This window comes from Aspergillus wentii (assembly GCF_001890725.1).
Source record: "Aspergillus wentii DTO 134E9 unplaced genomic scaffold ASPWEscaffold_6, whole genome shotgun sequence".
Classification (NCBI taxonomy): Eukaryota; Fungi; Ascomycota; class Eurotiomycetes; order Eurotiales; family Aspergillaceae; genus Aspergillus; species Aspergillus wentii.
The window spans coordinates 1,733,705-1,749,296 of record NW_024467837.1 but is presented as its reverse complement, the minus strand read 5'-3'; the positions used below and the strand labels follow the sequence as shown (position 1 = coordinate 1,749,296).

The following is a 15,592-nucleotide window of genomic DNA, read 5'->3' as shown; positions in this document are numbered from 1 at the left end:
AATGCCTTATCTTGATGCCTTATACACAAGGCACCAAAAGCGGTTCAAGTAACAATCACCACCACCACAACTATAACTCATCCATGGATTCATCTTTCATCAACAACCCATCATTTGACCATTTGTCATCGGCTGATATTTCATCGCCCGCCTGCATGGTTCCGGCAAGAATGGAACCTACCAGACATCGGAACCCACACTCTATGATCCATCGGGATAATACGAGCAGAACCAGGATACGACACTTCGAAAATCATAATATCATCTAGGAATGAGGATTATCGATATCAACTAATCTAGGATGATCTTCTACCATGCACGCTTTGGTGACTCAATCACCACCCGATCCTCGGCTGAACTATCTGGCGAAACATTCGACATGCATATTTCCCCGCCTTTATCTAGACATGGATTCAACCATATCGAATGTCAAATTCCATCTCAATTTATCTTCAAACTACAATAACTCACATTATGGCACCCAAAGCTGTCATTTTCGATCTCCTCACAGCCCTGCTTGACAGCTGGGGCCTCTGGGATACAGCCGCAGGCGACAAAACCGCAGGTCTTCGATGGCGGAAACGATATCTCGAGTTGACGTTTGGATGTGGCGCTTATCGTCCTTATGCAGATCTCGTGCAAGAGTCTGCTCGAGATACTGGCCTTCCCAGCGCCGCACCCAACACTTTGTTGAATACATGGGACCAGCTACAACCCTGGCCCGAAGTGACGGATGTACTTCATCGGCTCAAGGCCCGTGGTTATCGTGTGGGCGTGGTATCTAATTGCTCTAGAGACCTTGGTTATCAGGCTGTGGCTCGCTGCGGAGCTTCTTTTGATGCTATCGTCATGGCCGAAGATGCGGGCTTCTACAAGCCTCGCCCGGAGGCGTATGCAAGGATTCTATCCGAACTAGGCGTGGAAGCCCACGACGCACTATTCGTGGCTGGTAGCAACGGCGATGTCGTCGGTGCAGCCGGTGTCGGTATGGAAGTCGTCTGGCATAATCGGATTGGATTGCCAGCTTTGCCTGGGTCTGCGCCACTCATTGAGGGATCTTCTCTTCCGAGTGTTTTGCGTCCGTTGCTTGGCTGTGAAGGGTTGCTGCGGTCTGAGATTCCTACGCCTTCGCTTTATTTAAATCGTCGGGTTTTCGAGAATAACTGTCTGCGTATGCATCAACGAGCGAAGGAGTTGAATGCTCAGTTCCGAGTGCATATCAAGACCCATAAGACGGTGGAGGGTACGGAGTTGGAGGTTAAAGATACCGATGGCCGAATTGCATGCAGCACTATCAAAGAGATTGAACACATCCAGCCTCTAATCCGCAAGGGGACAGTTCGCAGTGTATGTATATCAGTTCAACCCATTCCCAAAACAAGTAACTAACAAGTATACAGATCCTCTACGGCGTTCCGCCAGTCAAATCATCCATCCAACGACTAGCCGCCATGAGAAAACGGCTACCAGCAGAATACATCCTCATGGTCGATCATCCTTCTCAGATCGACCTTATCCCTTCTTCCTTCTCTACTCAACCATGGCCCATTTTCATCAACATCGACTGCGGCACAAAACGCGAAGGTCTTCCTCTCGGATCAGATAGATTGAACTGCCTCATCGCACACGCCTTGCAATCTACCCAAGTAAGCATTCACGGATTCTACTGCCACTCCGGCCACTCCTACAGAAGCAACAACCTCCCCGACGCAGAAGAGCATCTCTTCAACGAGATCTCCTGCGCCAGTGCCGCTGCCAACCTCTGTCTGGAGTCCAAACAAGATCTAAACCTCGTTCTCTCCGTCGGCGCAACACCAACCGCACATGCCGCCTCTTCAACAATCACCCAGAAACTCGCAAACCTTCCCGGTACCCCAGAGCTCCATGCAGGGAACTTCGCTATACTTGATCTGCAGCAGGTATCAACCGGCCTCGTCGACATCAGCCACGTGGCAAGCTGGATCGAAGCTGAAGTGAACAGCGTCTACCCAGACCGCGGCGAAGTCCTCATCAACCTAGGCTGTCTGGGCATAGGCCGTGAACCAGGCCGCGAGGCTGGTGTTTGGGGTCGTGCTATGTTAGTATCAGAGGGGACGGCCGGGTCGAGGTCGTTCGAGTGGGATGTCGTGCGGATATCGCAGGAACATGGGATTATTGCGCCTCGGACGGTGGATGCGGATGTACGGATGAAGATGGTCAATGGAGTGGTTGTTGGATCGAGGGTGCGGATTATCCCGCAGCATGCGTGTATTGCTGGTGCGATGCATGATTCTTATGTTGTTGTTGATGAGGATGATGGGCGTTGTGTTGGTGAATGGGCTCGGTGCCGGGGATGGTGAACTGGACTTGACTTTGTACATTATATCAATTTGGAATCTCTACTCTCACTAGATATCATGTTTCAATGTATTATGATAGCCATCAAGCTAGGTTATTCCATTCTAGAGGTAAACAAGCAAAGCCTCCGAAGCACCAACGCTGAAGCTCCCAACTCCACCATCAACCTGCACACTCTCTACATTCTCACTTCCACTCAACCCACACGTCTCACCCGTAAACGCCTGTCCGGCAATCGTAACCTTTCCATCCTCAACAGTCGTCGTCGCTGCATCTCCAGTCAACCTCTTCACAGAGACTGAATCACCACTTAACGCAGTCAGCGTCACGTCAACACTACCCCGCGTTCCCTCTGTATAGTAGTCTGAGTTATACAAAAGAACCCGGGACGGTTTAGAATCAGCATCGTAAATAACGTACGCGGCGTAGCGCGTATCACCACTATCAAGCTGGGCAACTTGGGATGCGTTGGCGAGGGCGAGGGCGGCAAAGTAGGCGCCGTAAAATGGCGCGTTGACGGTGTTGTTGCTGTTCCACCAGCAGTATTGGCCTGTGCTGTCGTTAGCATATCATACATATTTGAGGGAGAGGAGGAGACACACAGTTACCAATTGTGCCTTGGTGGAAGAATAATTGCTAGAGGGATGTCAGTATGCTATCGTTGATATGTGTTATGGCTTACCTTGACTCCCAAAATCGTGGCTTGCATCATGTAGTCGAGAATCCATAGACCGGCGCCATAGGTGGGACTTATGCCGCCTCCTCCTTGGGTTGCTGTTGATGATTAGCCTTTCCGTTCAGTTACTATCAGCCATATCAAAGTTATGAGATACCTGAATTCGTCTCCCCCATTATCAAGTCCTTCTGTAATTCCTCCGCGGCCCTAACCTGCTCTTCAAATGCCAACACTCCATCAACGATAGTTGTATGATCCATCAGCTTGCTCAGATTAAATGAAGGCGACGACTGTGGATAGTAATGGTGGCAGAAGGAGTGGACGTATTGAGTCGAATCCGTATTTTCTTCTTTCTCCACCAGATACGATATGGTAAATGTTTCCAAGTCAAAAAACACGCCTGCTTGTACAAAGTCTTTCAGATCACCGAGACCTTTGCTCACGGATGATTGCCATGATACTTGTGATTCTGCGTCTGCTTCGGCTGTCCAGGCGTTTCCGTGTGCGATAGGGTCGCTGGATTCGAAAACTTGTTGATATTAGAATTGCATCTCGTGAGGATGTTGTTGGAACATACAATTTGGCTCATTTCCTAGCTCTATAGCGTATAAATTTTGAAGTTTTGATTGAATGACCTTTGCGGCTGCGATGGTGTTGTCGATATCGTCTAGCCGTCGGTTGACTCCTATAATAGATATTGTTAGCCAGTTGGTGCATGACGAAAATGTCGACGTACCGATTGTCACTTTTCCATCATATCCAGCTGCCAAATCCATAAATTTGTCACCGAATGTCAAAGAATCCGGGGCATCATCCGGTGAAGCGACAGTATAAGACACCGCCAATGATAAGGAGGCATTGTATGTAGCGCGATCCCTATAGAATCAGCATCCATTGTATTTCAAAGATTCAATGGCACCTACTGTGTCGTCCCTCCGATTCGCATCGGGGGAGGAGTGCCAAACACCTCCCCTAATGCACTTAGGCATGAATTCGTCAATGGTACCTTTTCGATGTAATCCGGGAAGGCGAAGAATTCAAGCCTGTAAGAATGATTAGTGTGAGATCATTGATGGAGAGCACTGGAGCACACACGAAACCCCCAAAGGCGTAGAGTCAATCAGGCTACTTGAATTCGATGGAGGTGATGATGGAATGGCAAATTCAAGTCCATAAGCAGCCTGTCCAGAGATTAATGGTAGAATTGCCAGCAGAGATGGCAAGCTGCCCTTCGTGAGACCCATAGCTGACGACTGTAATAGACTCTGGGATGTATCTAGACTGTCTGCAATCGAGAGCGAAGATCAGATCCCAGCGTCGACTTATTTCTATCCTGCCATCAGACCATATTCGACTGAATTATCTAGACTGAGACATTCCCGTCATCCCTGACTGTCTCGGTGCTAGGCACATCGAGAAGCCCGAGTAACCCAGTTCCAGCGGACTTTTGCTCTTCTTGGTATGTAGCATTGCATCAACCTTGTTCCTAGTGCTCTGACTGCTCAGTGGATAAACGAAGGATCAGCGTTGATCGGAGGAAGACGACGGCGGGGGCGGGGATGCGGCGATCTTTGGAGTCGGAAAAGTTATTCCACCAAACATCAGATTGGGCGACAATCGGGAGGAATAGGGCATGATCTATTTTCTGTTTTTGAGGTGTAAGCTGTATGAAGTATTATGGATGAGGAAGCAATCACGGGCACGTCTAAACCGAGAGCAATGAGTGTCTTCCAGGGTTGACTGTCTTGATATTCCCAGTCTGTCAGACAAGACAGAAAAAACCTCATCTTGTTAACGACAAGACTATCGCATCCAGCTATCATGGTCACTCCAACTGTGTATATCCTAGGCAACGACCCTAGCACGACGCATCGCTTAAACGCGTGCGCGTATCAACAATCCGCCATCACGACCTTTGCTGGCCTCCAGTATGTCGCCTTTTACACCTCCAAATCCCCGTCCGGCCCTAGATTCGTGACAATCGCGCGTCACAATATTCAGAACCACTCGTCATGGCAGTTTTTAACCTTTGAAGATTATGAGCAAACTACCGATGATGGGCACAATACCATATCTATCGGGATTTGCGAGGGCGATGGGACAATCCATGTTGCTTTTGACCACCATTGCGATACGCTAAAATACCGAGTATCACGGGTTGGTTTAGCAGGTGATCCAAGGAAATCAAGCTGGAAGGCCGACAATTTTGCCCCTATCCAAAGTCATCTTCCTGGGAATCTGGGAAGTAGTGGAGGCGAAGGCCTGGCGAATGTCACTTATCCTCGCTTCGTCCCTGCTGGAGATCAATTGTACTTTGAGTGTCGCATTGGGAAGTGAGTCTGTCCACAACCCCAGATATATGGTGTTTCTAACAGTCATGGTATTCAGAGCAGGTGCCGGTTCAGATATCCTGTATCGCTACGATTCTCGACCAGCGCGTTATACACTCCTAGGAACATACCTCATCGGAGACAAATGCAACCCATACCCAAATGGCCTCAGCTTTGATCGAAAAACAAACTGCCTCCATGTCACATGGACAAACCGACATTTCATCGCCTACGAAGGAGCAGATGATCAGACTTCCACAGCACATAAAGCACAAGCTGGTCCTAATGGACCTGAGAATAACGAAGGGCTCTATCATGCTTGTAGTTCAGATGGAGGGGTGACCTGGACAAATAGCATCCAAGAACCTGTTGCTGTTCTTTCTTCTAAAGTAGGCTCCGGGCTCGACTCTCAGGATGGCAGACTTCGGGTGAAAGACATTCCTCGAGATAGTGGAATCATGAATCAAGAGGCGCAATATGTCGACGATGATGGGGGGATTCATGTGCTGAATCGCGAGAATACTAGTGGCCAAGAGATCTGGATGCACTATTATTGCTCACCTGCTGACGGTGCATGGTCATTCTCTGTACTGCCTCTTATGCATCCTTCTACGACCGGGCCACGAGGGAAGGTCCTTCACCACGCAGAAGCGGATACGGTCTTGTTCATTCTTCCGTCGAATACAGAGCGGGAGCTGGTCATTATGCGATCTCGAAGTAATATACAAGGATCAGATCGAGATTTTGAGATTATCTGGAGGGGCGAAGGATATACTGGAGAGCCACTTGTGGATGAAGAGTCATTCTCCCAGGCTGGTTTACTTTCAATATTGATACTACATGAGGATGCCGATGATAGGAAAGTCGTTGTCTTACAATTTGACATGATGGATGTGGTATAGAGGCAATACAATCCATCTTATTTGCATAATAATATCACTTATAAACACAAGAACATCCAAGCAATTCAAACTCTTAATCCTTTCTTAATTCTCCCTTTATTCATCGCCAGCATCTTCCATGTGATAAAGCATTCTGTCTTCCATGCGTAAAACTCAATCTAATCGATTATTTTCCACCAACAGGAAACAAGTCAGCTCTTCTTTCCACCAGAGGATCTTCGTATTTATCTCCCTTCGGTATACAATGTCCCGGACGATCTCAGCATAGAATACAACATCGTTCGCAACCAACCCCGCATATCCCCAGACTTCTACCCCAGACAGTGGGACAGGGATTGCTGTTGACGTCTACGACGCTTAGATGGTCAAAAATATCGTCTGACCAAGATTATATCTCTGAAGCATAATATCTCATATAGCTGCTTATATCCAATGCATTCGCTGGGCTTTGTTATCTCAGGGCTTCTCTGTCAACATATGCCCTTGTGCAGTGCCAGATGAGTCTTCGGATTCCACGGATACAACATAAGCCAATACTATTCTCTTACTTCGTATACAATAATCCTCAAAATGGGCACGACAGGAACCATCGATCGCAAGGCCCTAGAAAGCACCACACTCAGCAGCAACAAACAAGGGCCGTGGTGGAAAGATGCAGGCCTTTGCAAGCTCAACTTCCTGCTCTTCTTCCTCATGTTCAGCGAATTCACACAGGGCTATGATGCATCCTTGATAAATAATGTGCAGCAATTGAAAGTCTGGGAAACAGGTTTGTCTCTCTGATATATCTCTTATTGCACGCGACTAATATCACGATTCAGATTTCAATCATCCCCATGGCAGTCTTCTGGGGGCTATGAGTGCCATGTACTGGATAGGTGTGCTCTCGCCCTTCTGGGATGCTTACACCAACTAACGCAACACAGGCAACATCGTCGGCGTCATCTTCATCTCCAGCGTCTCGGACCGATTCGGTCGAAAATGGTGTCTATTCTTTGGATCGATCGTATGTCTCGCCGGCACTGGCCTGGCAACAGGAGCCTCCAATGCCGGTCTTTTTATTGCCGGTCGTCTTTTACTGGGAATTGGTGGTGTCGTTGTCGCTGCCATTGGGCCAGTGTGGATGAGTGAACTGGCGTATCCAGATCAGAGAGGGACGGCGACAGCTTTGTCGAATTCTACGTATAGTGCTGGGGCGATTATCGCCGCATGGGTGACTTTTGGGTCTTTTCGATTGACCAGTTCTTGGTAATTCTGTTTTCCTCTCTTCGGGAAGTTATACATGGTATTAACCAGCAGCTCTATGCAGGGCATGGCGGGTTCCAACAATCCTCCAGGCATTCCCATCCGTTATCCAGATAATCGGTTCGATCATTCTGCCCGAGTAAGTTGGCCTTTCATTATCTATGATCAAAAGTAACTAATATACCAGATCTCCCCGCTGGCTCGTCAGCAAAAACCGCGAAGAAGAAGCCCTCAACATCCTAGCCAAATATCACGGTAATGGCAACCCAGATGACCCAGTCGTCCAATTTGAATTCCATGAAATGAAAGAAACCATTGAGATGGAAATCAATGCCAACAAAACCACCTGGCGAACCCTCATCAACACGCGCGGAAATCGCTGGCGATCTTTCATCCTCATCTGGTGCGGTAAGACATCATCTCCCATCTTTTAATCAGCCAAAAATGTATCATATCTTCTAACAAAACAAGGAATCTGCAAACAATGGTCCGGCAACGGCCTCGTAAGCTACTACCTCAGCAGCATGCTTAAATCCGCCGGCATCACGAAACAAATCGACACCACCCTCATCACCGCCACCAGTCAGATGTTCAGTTTCGGCTGCTCGCTCGCTTTCTCCTTCTTGCCCAGTCGCGTCGGGAGACGGCCTCTTCTCCTCTGGTCGATGGCACTGATGTGGCTCGTCTTTGCCCTGATCACCTCCTGCACGGGCGTGTTCGTGGAAACGGGGAATCAGTCTGCGTCGTATGCGACGGTTGCGTTTATTTATCTCTACAGTGGGGTTCATAATATTGGGTGGACGGGGGCGATGTTGTTGTACGGTGAGTTTTATCTGTCGGATGCTGTGTAGGTGTCGAGCTGACTGATAGGTGAAGTGGTTGAGATCTTGCCCTATTCCATTCGCGCCAAAGGGATTGCGCTCTTTTGGCTTATTACTGGGGCCACCGGTGCTTTCAACACGTATGTCAATCCACTCGGTATCGATGCGTTTTCGTGGAAGTTTTACTTCTTCTATGTGGTCTGGATTATCATTGAGTTTGTCGTGGTCTACTTTTTCTTCATCGAGGTGAGTTGCATTATATACACTTACATCTCCGTTTGGATTCGGCGTGCTAATGCACATACAGACCAAAGGACCGAGTCTGGAACAGGTTGCTCTGCTTTTCGATGGGAAAGATGCTACTGTTGGACAGGTCAATCCAGTGGCGGAGGATTTTCTGGATAACGGGGAAAAGTTAAAGGAAGGCAAAGGAGAGACTCGAGAGATCGAAGTTGTAAGGCAATAAACAGTTATATGGTTGATATAATCACTAAACATAGCACTTCTCGCCTGGTATTGAAATAGGATGCCACTGAAAAACAAACTCCTTTTCGTTCATTCCTGACTCAGTTGAGTATTACATATGTATTCTGGTTCAAAGGGGACAAACAGAGAAGAAAAATCATCACCATCCACGTATACTCAGCAGTGATTCGTACACCGCCCGGGCAGGTGGGCAGGACATGAGAAGAAAACAAAGCAGAAACATAGCATCCAAGGGCGGCATGCAATAATAATAACAGTAAGAAAGAAAGACATAGGAAGTACAGGGAGAAATAAAAGCCGCCATGTCTATCAAAGTAGGATGCAGGTGCTAAACTGTCCGGTTGTACAGTTCACTCTGCTCTGTCATGCAGGGGGGAACGAGAACATGCAAGTGAGCATGTTTACTCGGGCTTCCTACCAACCATGAGGTACATGGGTGTGAACAGCTTCTTCTCACCTCCAGCGACAAGACAGTCACCAGCCAGAGCCAAGCTGTCAGCGGTCTTCTGAGAGCCCTTGGGGAACAATCCAATGCGCTCACCGGCACCAACAAAGCGATGAGCCAGACCACGGCCCCACCATGTCATACGGGCAATTGTGAAGAAGTCCCAGGGAGATGACATGTGCTTGAAGGAACCGGCCAGAGGGTAATACCAGGGGATCGCGTCGGGACGCTCCGCCAAGTCCTCGTGGTGCTCAAGGTTGAAACCAGCGTTCTTCATGGCCTCAATTCCCTCGGAGACCTTGACCATGTTGGAGATACCGTCACCCTGCTCGATACCCAGACGGATCTTGCGGTGTTCGGGGTTGTCGTTGTCGTAGTTATCAGTCATCAACCACTCGTAGACACCGAACACACCACCGGGCTTCAGCACACGGAAGATTTCCGAGTACACACCAACAAGTTCAGGGGCGTGGACAGTGGCTTCAATAGCGTAGACTGCATCGAAGCTGTTGTCGGGGAACTTCATCTGCATGAAGTCTCCCTTGACGAAGGCCATCTTAGGAGCCAGACCCTCGCGCTCGGCATAACGGGTAGCACGCTCGATCTGGTAGTCGTTGTTGTTGAAGCCGGTCACATGAGCATCAGTGAACTTGACAATTTCACGAGCAGGTCCACCGACACCACAGCCAACATCAAGCACCTTCATACCGCCCTTGATGCCCATAGTGTGAGCGAGGTAGTGCTCATGGCGGGCAATGGCCTGGGTGAAAGCTTCGCCGTAGGCGAAACGACAGAAGTGGAACGAGGTACCCCATCCGTATTCATAAAAATCGGTCGCAAGGTTGTAGTAGCTTCAAACAAGATCAATGTTAGCCGAGTCCTCAGTGGCAAGGCGTTCTCTGATGGTCAAACATACTGTCTGGTCAAGGTCGCATATTCCGCTCGTCGGGCCTAATGTCGCACCGACAGTCAGCATCAATCACTTGCCGTAATTCATAGCCTGGGGTTATGCTCACTGCGCGGGTCTCCTCTGTCTCCTCCTCTGCGGACTTGTTATCCCAGTGCTTGAAGTACTCGTCGACAGCAGCCTTTTGCGCAGCGGCGTCCTTGCCACGCATGGCGGCAAAGCCACCCTGAGCCTGGGAGGACTTTCCATGCAGAGCGCGATTGAACTCGGCATCGCGCTTGTGGTTCTCTTGCTCCAAAGCGGAAGGGGCCATGATCAAAGAATTGTTGTTGGTAGTGCTAAGGGGGTGAACCGGTGAAGAGCAGGAAATCCGTGAGGACGGGAATTAAAAAGGGAGAAATAGGGGGAGGACAACAGCAATTGAACGAGGGGATTCGAGGAGTTTAAATATACGCCAGACCACGACTTGGGAAGCAAAGGACTTGACGAGCAGACGAGAAGAAGAAGAAAAAGGAAAGAAAAGACTGGATAATTTCCTGCCAGCAAACAAAATCGAGATCGTCAAAAGAAAGGAGGCGGAACTGCGAGCCCAGGCACTGACAATTCCCCAGCCAATCACGACATTGAGACTGGCCAACCAACCAAATTACGCGGCGCTAAACCCGAACAGGTGGTCCGGGGTTTTGGCCGGAGAAAGTGCCTTCCGAGAGTGGCTGTGACGGTGTGTTGCCCGGATCTAGACGCCTCCGAGAAGATGCTGGAGTGACCTGATGTGAGGTCGAGATCTTGGAATGGAGGGGTATGAATGGATGGGGGAGAACCGGGGATCAGCCCATTGCCTATCTGATGTAGTTGTTTAGTAATTATTCAATTGTAAGGATTACTTGGAATTTATTCCATTTGTGCCTCGTTATCGAGTTGCAGGAACTGTCTTACCAAGTTACTGCCCTCGTACTCCATACGTGAATACGCGATACGAAGCACATAGTCACGTGTTCGGTTTATGTAATACATCAGCCACATCTACCAGCCACATTTGGCAAGATTCATATCGATAAACGCCCGGAGGACTGGCCACAGCAACGGTTTTGCTGCAACCTCCTCTTGCTCATCTGCTGCATCTGAGCAGATCCATACCAACATCATTCAATATGCCTCCCGGAATTAAACAGGACCTTAACCGGTCCGGGTGGGAAACAACCGATTTCCCCTCGGTTTGTGAAAATTGCCTCCCGGAGAATCCTTATGTGCAAATGATCAAGGAAGATCATGGTGCAGAATGCAAGATTGTAAGTCCTTTTTACGCGCTCTGCCATTCTCACCTTATTCGATAATAGTTTACTAACAGCTCAGTGTACACGTCCTTTTACCATCTTTCGCTGGAAGGCCGATCGGACTGCGCGCACCAAGCGGACCAACATTTGCTTAACATGTGCACGATTAAAGAACTGCTGCCAGTGCTGCATGCTTGACCTGTCATTCGGATTGCCAATTGTCGTCCGTGATGCTGCGCTCAAAATGGTAGCTCCGGGACCTGAGAGCACAATCAACCGCGAATATTATGCCCAAGAGCACGAGAAGGAGCTGGAAGAAGGCCGCGGCGCGGTGGAAGAGTACGAAAAGACGGACGAAAAGGCACGCGAACTTTTGCGACGACTCGCAAATAGCGAACCCTATTATAGAAGGCCACGACGACTGGAAGGCCCTTCGGAAGATGGAGAAACCGAGACTCAAGCGGCCGAATCGTCTCAAGCCCCTCAGGTACACAGTCGATACGGAAATGGACCTGGCCCAATCCGAACAAGCGAAAGCAGAAGAGGCACACCCTTACCTGGTCGAGGAGGGGGAAACATGCGCGGAGGCCGCGGGGGTGGTCGTGGAGGCCGTCCGTTCCCCGGTACAGCCCAGGTTCCACCATCGGCGGAAGACATTCTCCCCCCTGCAGACCCAAATGTCACGTCGCTTTTTGTTACTGGTGTCGAAGATGATCTCCCTGAGCACGCGGTCCGCTCTTTCTTCACACAATTTGGCCAGCTCCGATCCTTAATCTGCTCTCACCGTTCTCACTGTGCATTTGTCAACTATGCCAGTCGTGAGTCAGCTGAAGTCGCCGCGAGGCAGTGCCAGGGTAGAGCAGTCATTGAAGGTTGCCCTCTCCGTGTTCGATGGGGAAAGCCCAAGCCCTTGGACAACCTGGATCGGGAGGAACGCTTGAGAAATGCCCGGGATGGCCGTAAAGTTGCGCCTCCGGCGGGAGGTGCAGACAAGGGGAAGAGAGCTATTACTGCTGGTGAAGAGCCCGCAAAGGAAGCCAAACCCCGCAGTTATGCGGTCGCCCCTCCTCCGGGCACCGGTGATATCCAGTACTCAAGCTTGTCTGGTGATTAAATTGCATGTTTATATGATAGCCATTATCTTTTATTAATTGGGAAGCAAGGAGGCATAACATGTATGTTAGAGAGCGGGCGTTGTTGATCTATTCTTTACATTCAATGTCGAATAAAATACCCCAAGAGACGCCAAAATAGGAGAACAGAAAAGTTTGGGTATACTATAATACAATCGCCGGAGTAGGCCTTCTCGTATAACCGCAATGATTTCTGCGTGGGTTAAATTGCAAGGGCCTCATTGCGGTTAACGGGTCTGTATACGAGTCGGATGCTTCTCATGACGAACACGCCTTCTCAACCTTCACATTCTTCCCTGCAACCTTAATCGAGTCGTTATCGCCGCGTTCAATGTTGTCGTGAATGTTGAGTTCTGCAAACCAAGTTTCAATCATTAGTTTCATCCGTAATATCCGCCCGGGAAGCCTGCATAGGCTCCTGGTAAAGGCTCGAAAAGACAGAGGAAACATACCCCACTTCGCACTTTCATCACCCGCCTCTCTAGATCCCTGAACAATGTTGTGTTTGAGAATACTAGCCACTTCGAGCGCATGGTTGATCTGCATTGGGGTATCGATGCCATGGCGACGGTGCTGGTCGAAGTTCTGGCGAGCTTCCTGGCGAGCCCCAATCAAGACACGAACGTCATCTATATTGAGACCAAGATGTTAGTGTTTCGAGACTTCAGTTATCACAAGAAAAGTAAAGAAAGACTGACTATGGAAAGCAACCCGAGTGGCACGGAGAAGTTGTCTGTAAGCGCTTCTTGCGGAAACTCCGGTTGATGTGGCCATGGTCTTGGAAGATCTGAAGAATTATATTATCAAAGGGCGATATGAGGACGGTATATATGCGATTTCGTATGTATTTGGCCTCGAGGGAAGAGTCGGATATCACCAAGGACGTAGCGTATCGATCGGGTACAGAGGGTAGCAAAGTCAGAAATCACAACTCAGTATCTGTTCCCGATGAAAAGGCAAATCAATGAGGCGAAATGAGATTGAAATTATAAACCAGAGGTAAATCAAAAACACTATCGTTGACAGATGGAATCAAAGACCACTGCGTGAGAATCGACGACTTCCGAAACAGTGGCACTGTGATTGGCCGATTTGGATGCGGCAAGTCGGGGCAGAAAAAATAAAAATTGCACTTCGTTTTTCCCTCTTCGATCGCCAGCGGCGCACAACGTTAAACACCCCTCAATCCATCATCTTTCTTTATCGAAGCACAGCCAGGTGTAACGACCCAGCTTCGAATATATCACAATGGCTACCGCACAGGTCGTCAATGTCACTCTCCCAGCCCTTCCTGAGGGCTGGAGTGCCGATAAGGACTTCAAGGCCGTTGGCTCTCTGTCTGGCGCCACCCAGAGAAACCTGGAGGCTGTTGGTCCTCACTTCTTGGCCCACGCTCGCCGAGTATGTTTTCCACTTGATATATTTTTCTTTCTTGTCTTTTTTGGGTGAAAGAAAGACACATGCAAAAATCAAACACCTAACAATCTTCTAGAGGCGCCACAACCGTACCTTCTCCGAGGATGACAGAATCCAGGCCCAGCACAATGTCAAGAAGACTGAGGATGAGGATGATGGAGAGATCTCCGAGCCTGAGGATCCCATGACCCTTGCCAGAGAGGCCAAGGACTGGAAGGTCAGTCTATTCGTAAACTAGGAGCTCTTATCACGGCGCTGACCATTTTACAGCACCAAGATCACTACGCTGTTCTGGGTCTGACCAGATACCGCTGGCGTGCAACCCCCGAGCAGATCAAGCGTGCTCACCGCAAGAAGGTCCTTCGTCACCACCCCGATAAGAAGGCTGCCCTTGGCGACCGTGACGAGAACGACAGCTTCTTCAAGTGCATCCAGATTGCCAACGAGCTGCTGTCGGACCCCGTCAGACGTCGTCAATTCGACTCCGTCGACGAGGCCGCTGAGGTCGAGCCCCCCACCAAGAAGGAGTGTGCCAACGGCAAGTTCTTCAAGCTCTGGGGCCCTGTCTTCGAGGCCGAGGGTCGTTTCTCCAAGACCCAGCCCGTCCCTCAGTTGGGTGACGACAACAGCACCCAGGAGGAGGTTGAGACCTTCTACAACTTCTGGTACCACATGGACAGCTGGCGTACATTCGAATACCTCGACGAGGATGTCCCCGATGACAACGAGAACCGTGACCAGAAGCGTCACGTTGAGAAGAAGAACGCCAACGCCCGCCGCAAGCGCAAGACCGAAGACACTGCCCGTCTCCGCCACCTCGTCGACGACTGTCTCGCCCTGGATGAGAGAATCAAGAAGTTCCGCCAGCAGGCTCGTGCCGGCAAGGACAAGAAGCGTCTCGAGAAGGAGGCTGAGGCCAAGCGTCTCGCTGAGGAGAAGGAGAAGGCCCGTCTGGAGGAGGAGCAGCGCAAGAAGGAGGCCGAGGAGGCCGCCAAGGCTGACCGTGAAAAGTCCAAGAAGGCTAAGGAGGCTGCCAAGAACGCTACCAAGAAGAACAAACGTGTTGTCAAGGGTTCTGTCAAGGATGTCAACTACTTTGCTGAGTCTGGCGACGCTTCTGCCGCCCAGGTTGACTCTGTCCTGACCGACTTGGACATCCTTATGGGTAAGCTCGAGGCCGAGGAGCTTGCCTCTTTGGCTGAGCGTCTCACCGCTGCTGGTAAGGACGGTGCTGCCGTCAAGGGTGTGTATGCCGAAGAGGCCAAGAGACTTGTCGGTGCTGGCAAGCTCAAGGAGGGAGAGGTCAAGAACTTCTAGATGGATGCAGTGATGTCTTAACGCTTTTTTTATCTTTGTCTATGACATGACTTCTCATTTTTAAAAGTCTCCACACAGTACATGTGCATGACCTTGCAGCTACCTGCATAGGTATATAGATAGATAGCGCTGTTCTTGACTTACGGAGACATGAATCAATAGAAAGTTTTGATGGGATATGACAATGCTCTTCATTTATTACTATAAACTCAGTTTGAAAGTAAGCCACAATCACTATATATATCATCCATTGCACCCACCAACCAACACAACATATCTGTTGACCCAACCTACTATCATTGT

General features: G+C 49.5%; 8 protein-coding genes across 8 annotated transcripts; 5 read left to right on the top strand and 3 right to left on the bottom strand.

Moving 5' to 3' along the window:
* Positions 1-474: 474 nt before the first annotated feature.
* Positions 475-2,339, top strand: ASPWEDRAFT_53282 (uncharacterized protein; the record flags this gene model as incomplete). The annotated part of the gene is made up of 2 exons (XM_040837864.1): positions 475-1,347; positions 1,401-2,339. The coding sequence occupies 2 exons, from the start codon at positions 475-477 to the stop codon at positions 2,337-2,339; spliced, it is 1,812 nt and encodes a 603-aa protein (XP_040686936.1).
* A 51-nt stretch (positions 2,340-2,390) lies between these two features.
* On the bottom strand, positions 2,391-4,378 carry ASPWEDRAFT_617099 (glycosyl hydrolase family 79 C-terminal domain-containing protein). The gene is made up of 8 exons (XM_040838590.1): positions 4,109-4,378; positions 3,937-4,056; positions 3,750-3,889; positions 3,591-3,698; positions 3,171-3,542; positions 3,020-3,111; positions 2,940-2,973; positions 2,391-2,887 (listed from the first exon to the last, which is right to left on the bottom strand). Exons 1-8 carry the CDS (start codon positions 4,255-4,257, stop codon positions 2,442-2,444), a joined length of 1,461 nt encoding a protein of 486 aa, XP_040686935.1. The 5' UTR covers positions 4,258-4,378; the 3' UTR covers positions 2,391-2,441.
* Positions 4,379-4,834: 456 nt separating this feature from the next.
* Positions 4,835-6,245, top strand: ASPWEDRAFT_116380 (BNR repeat-containing protein; the record flags this gene model as incomplete). The annotated part of the gene is made up of 2 exons (XM_040828651.1): positions 4,835-5,346; positions 5,402-6,245. The coding sequence occupies 2 exons, from the start codon at positions 4,835-4,837 to the stop codon at positions 6,243-6,245; spliced, it is 1,356 nt and encodes a 451-aa protein (XP_040686934.1).
* A 570-nt stretch (positions 6,246-6,815) lies between these two features.
* Positions 6,816-8,777, top strand: ASPWEDRAFT_53279 (uncharacterized protein; the record flags this gene model as incomplete). The annotated part of the gene is made up of 8 exons (XM_040837863.1): positions 6,816-7,014; positions 7,067-7,123; positions 7,172-7,493; positions 7,555-7,629; positions 7,678-7,898; positions 7,962-8,312; positions 8,367-8,557; positions 8,619-8,777. 8 exons carry the CDS (start codon positions 6,816-6,818, stop codon positions 8,775-8,777), a joined length of 1,575 nt encoding a protein of 524 aa, XP_040686933.1.
* A 421-nt stretch (positions 8,778-9,198) lies between these two features.
* erg6 (sterol 24-C-methyltransferase) lies at positions 9,199-10,462 on the bottom strand (the record flags this gene model as incomplete). The annotated part of the gene is made up of 3 exons (XM_040828507.1): positions 9,199-10,093; positions 10,159-10,193; positions 10,259-10,462. 3 exons carry the CDS (start codon positions 10,460-10,462, stop codon positions 9,199-9,201), a joined length of 1,134 nt encoding a protein of 377 aa, XP_040686932.1.
* Positions 10,463-11,300: 838 nt separating this feature from the next.
* slt11 (Pre-mRNA-splicing factor ECM2) lies at positions 11,301-12,537 on the top strand (the record flags this gene model as incomplete). Its single annotated transcript, XM_040828489.1, has 2 exons — positions 11,301-11,438; positions 11,503-12,537. 2 exons carry the CDS (start codon positions 11,301-11,303, stop codon positions 12,535-12,537), a joined length of 1,173 nt encoding a protein of 390 aa, XP_040686931.1.
* Positions 12,538-12,675: 138 nt separating this feature from the next.
* Positions 12,676-13,538, bottom strand: ASPWEDRAFT_616829 (LYR motif-containing protein). Its single transcript, XM_040838589.1, has 3 exons — positions 13,255-13,538; positions 13,009-13,185; positions 12,676-12,909 (listed from the first exon to the last, which is right to left on the bottom strand). The coding sequence occupies exons 1-3, from the start codon at positions 13,328-13,330 to the stop codon at positions 12,815-12,817; spliced, it is 348 nt and encodes a 115-aa protein (XP_040686930.1). The 5' UTR covers positions 13,331-13,538; the 3' UTR covers positions 12,676-12,814.
* A 266-nt stretch (positions 13,539-13,804) lies between these two features.
* ASPWEDRAFT_138173 (putative ribosome associated DnaJ chaperone Zuotin) lies at positions 13,805-15,465 on the top strand (the record flags this gene model as incomplete). The annotated part of the gene is made up of 3 exons (XM_040829372.1): positions 13,805-13,957; positions 14,049-14,189; positions 14,243-15,465. 3 exons carry the CDS (start codon positions 13,805-13,807, stop codon positions 15,287-15,289), a joined length of 1,341 nt encoding a protein of 446 aa, XP_040686929.1. The 3' UTR covers positions 15,290-15,465.
* Between the last annotated feature and the right edge of the window lie 127 nt (positions 15,466-15,592).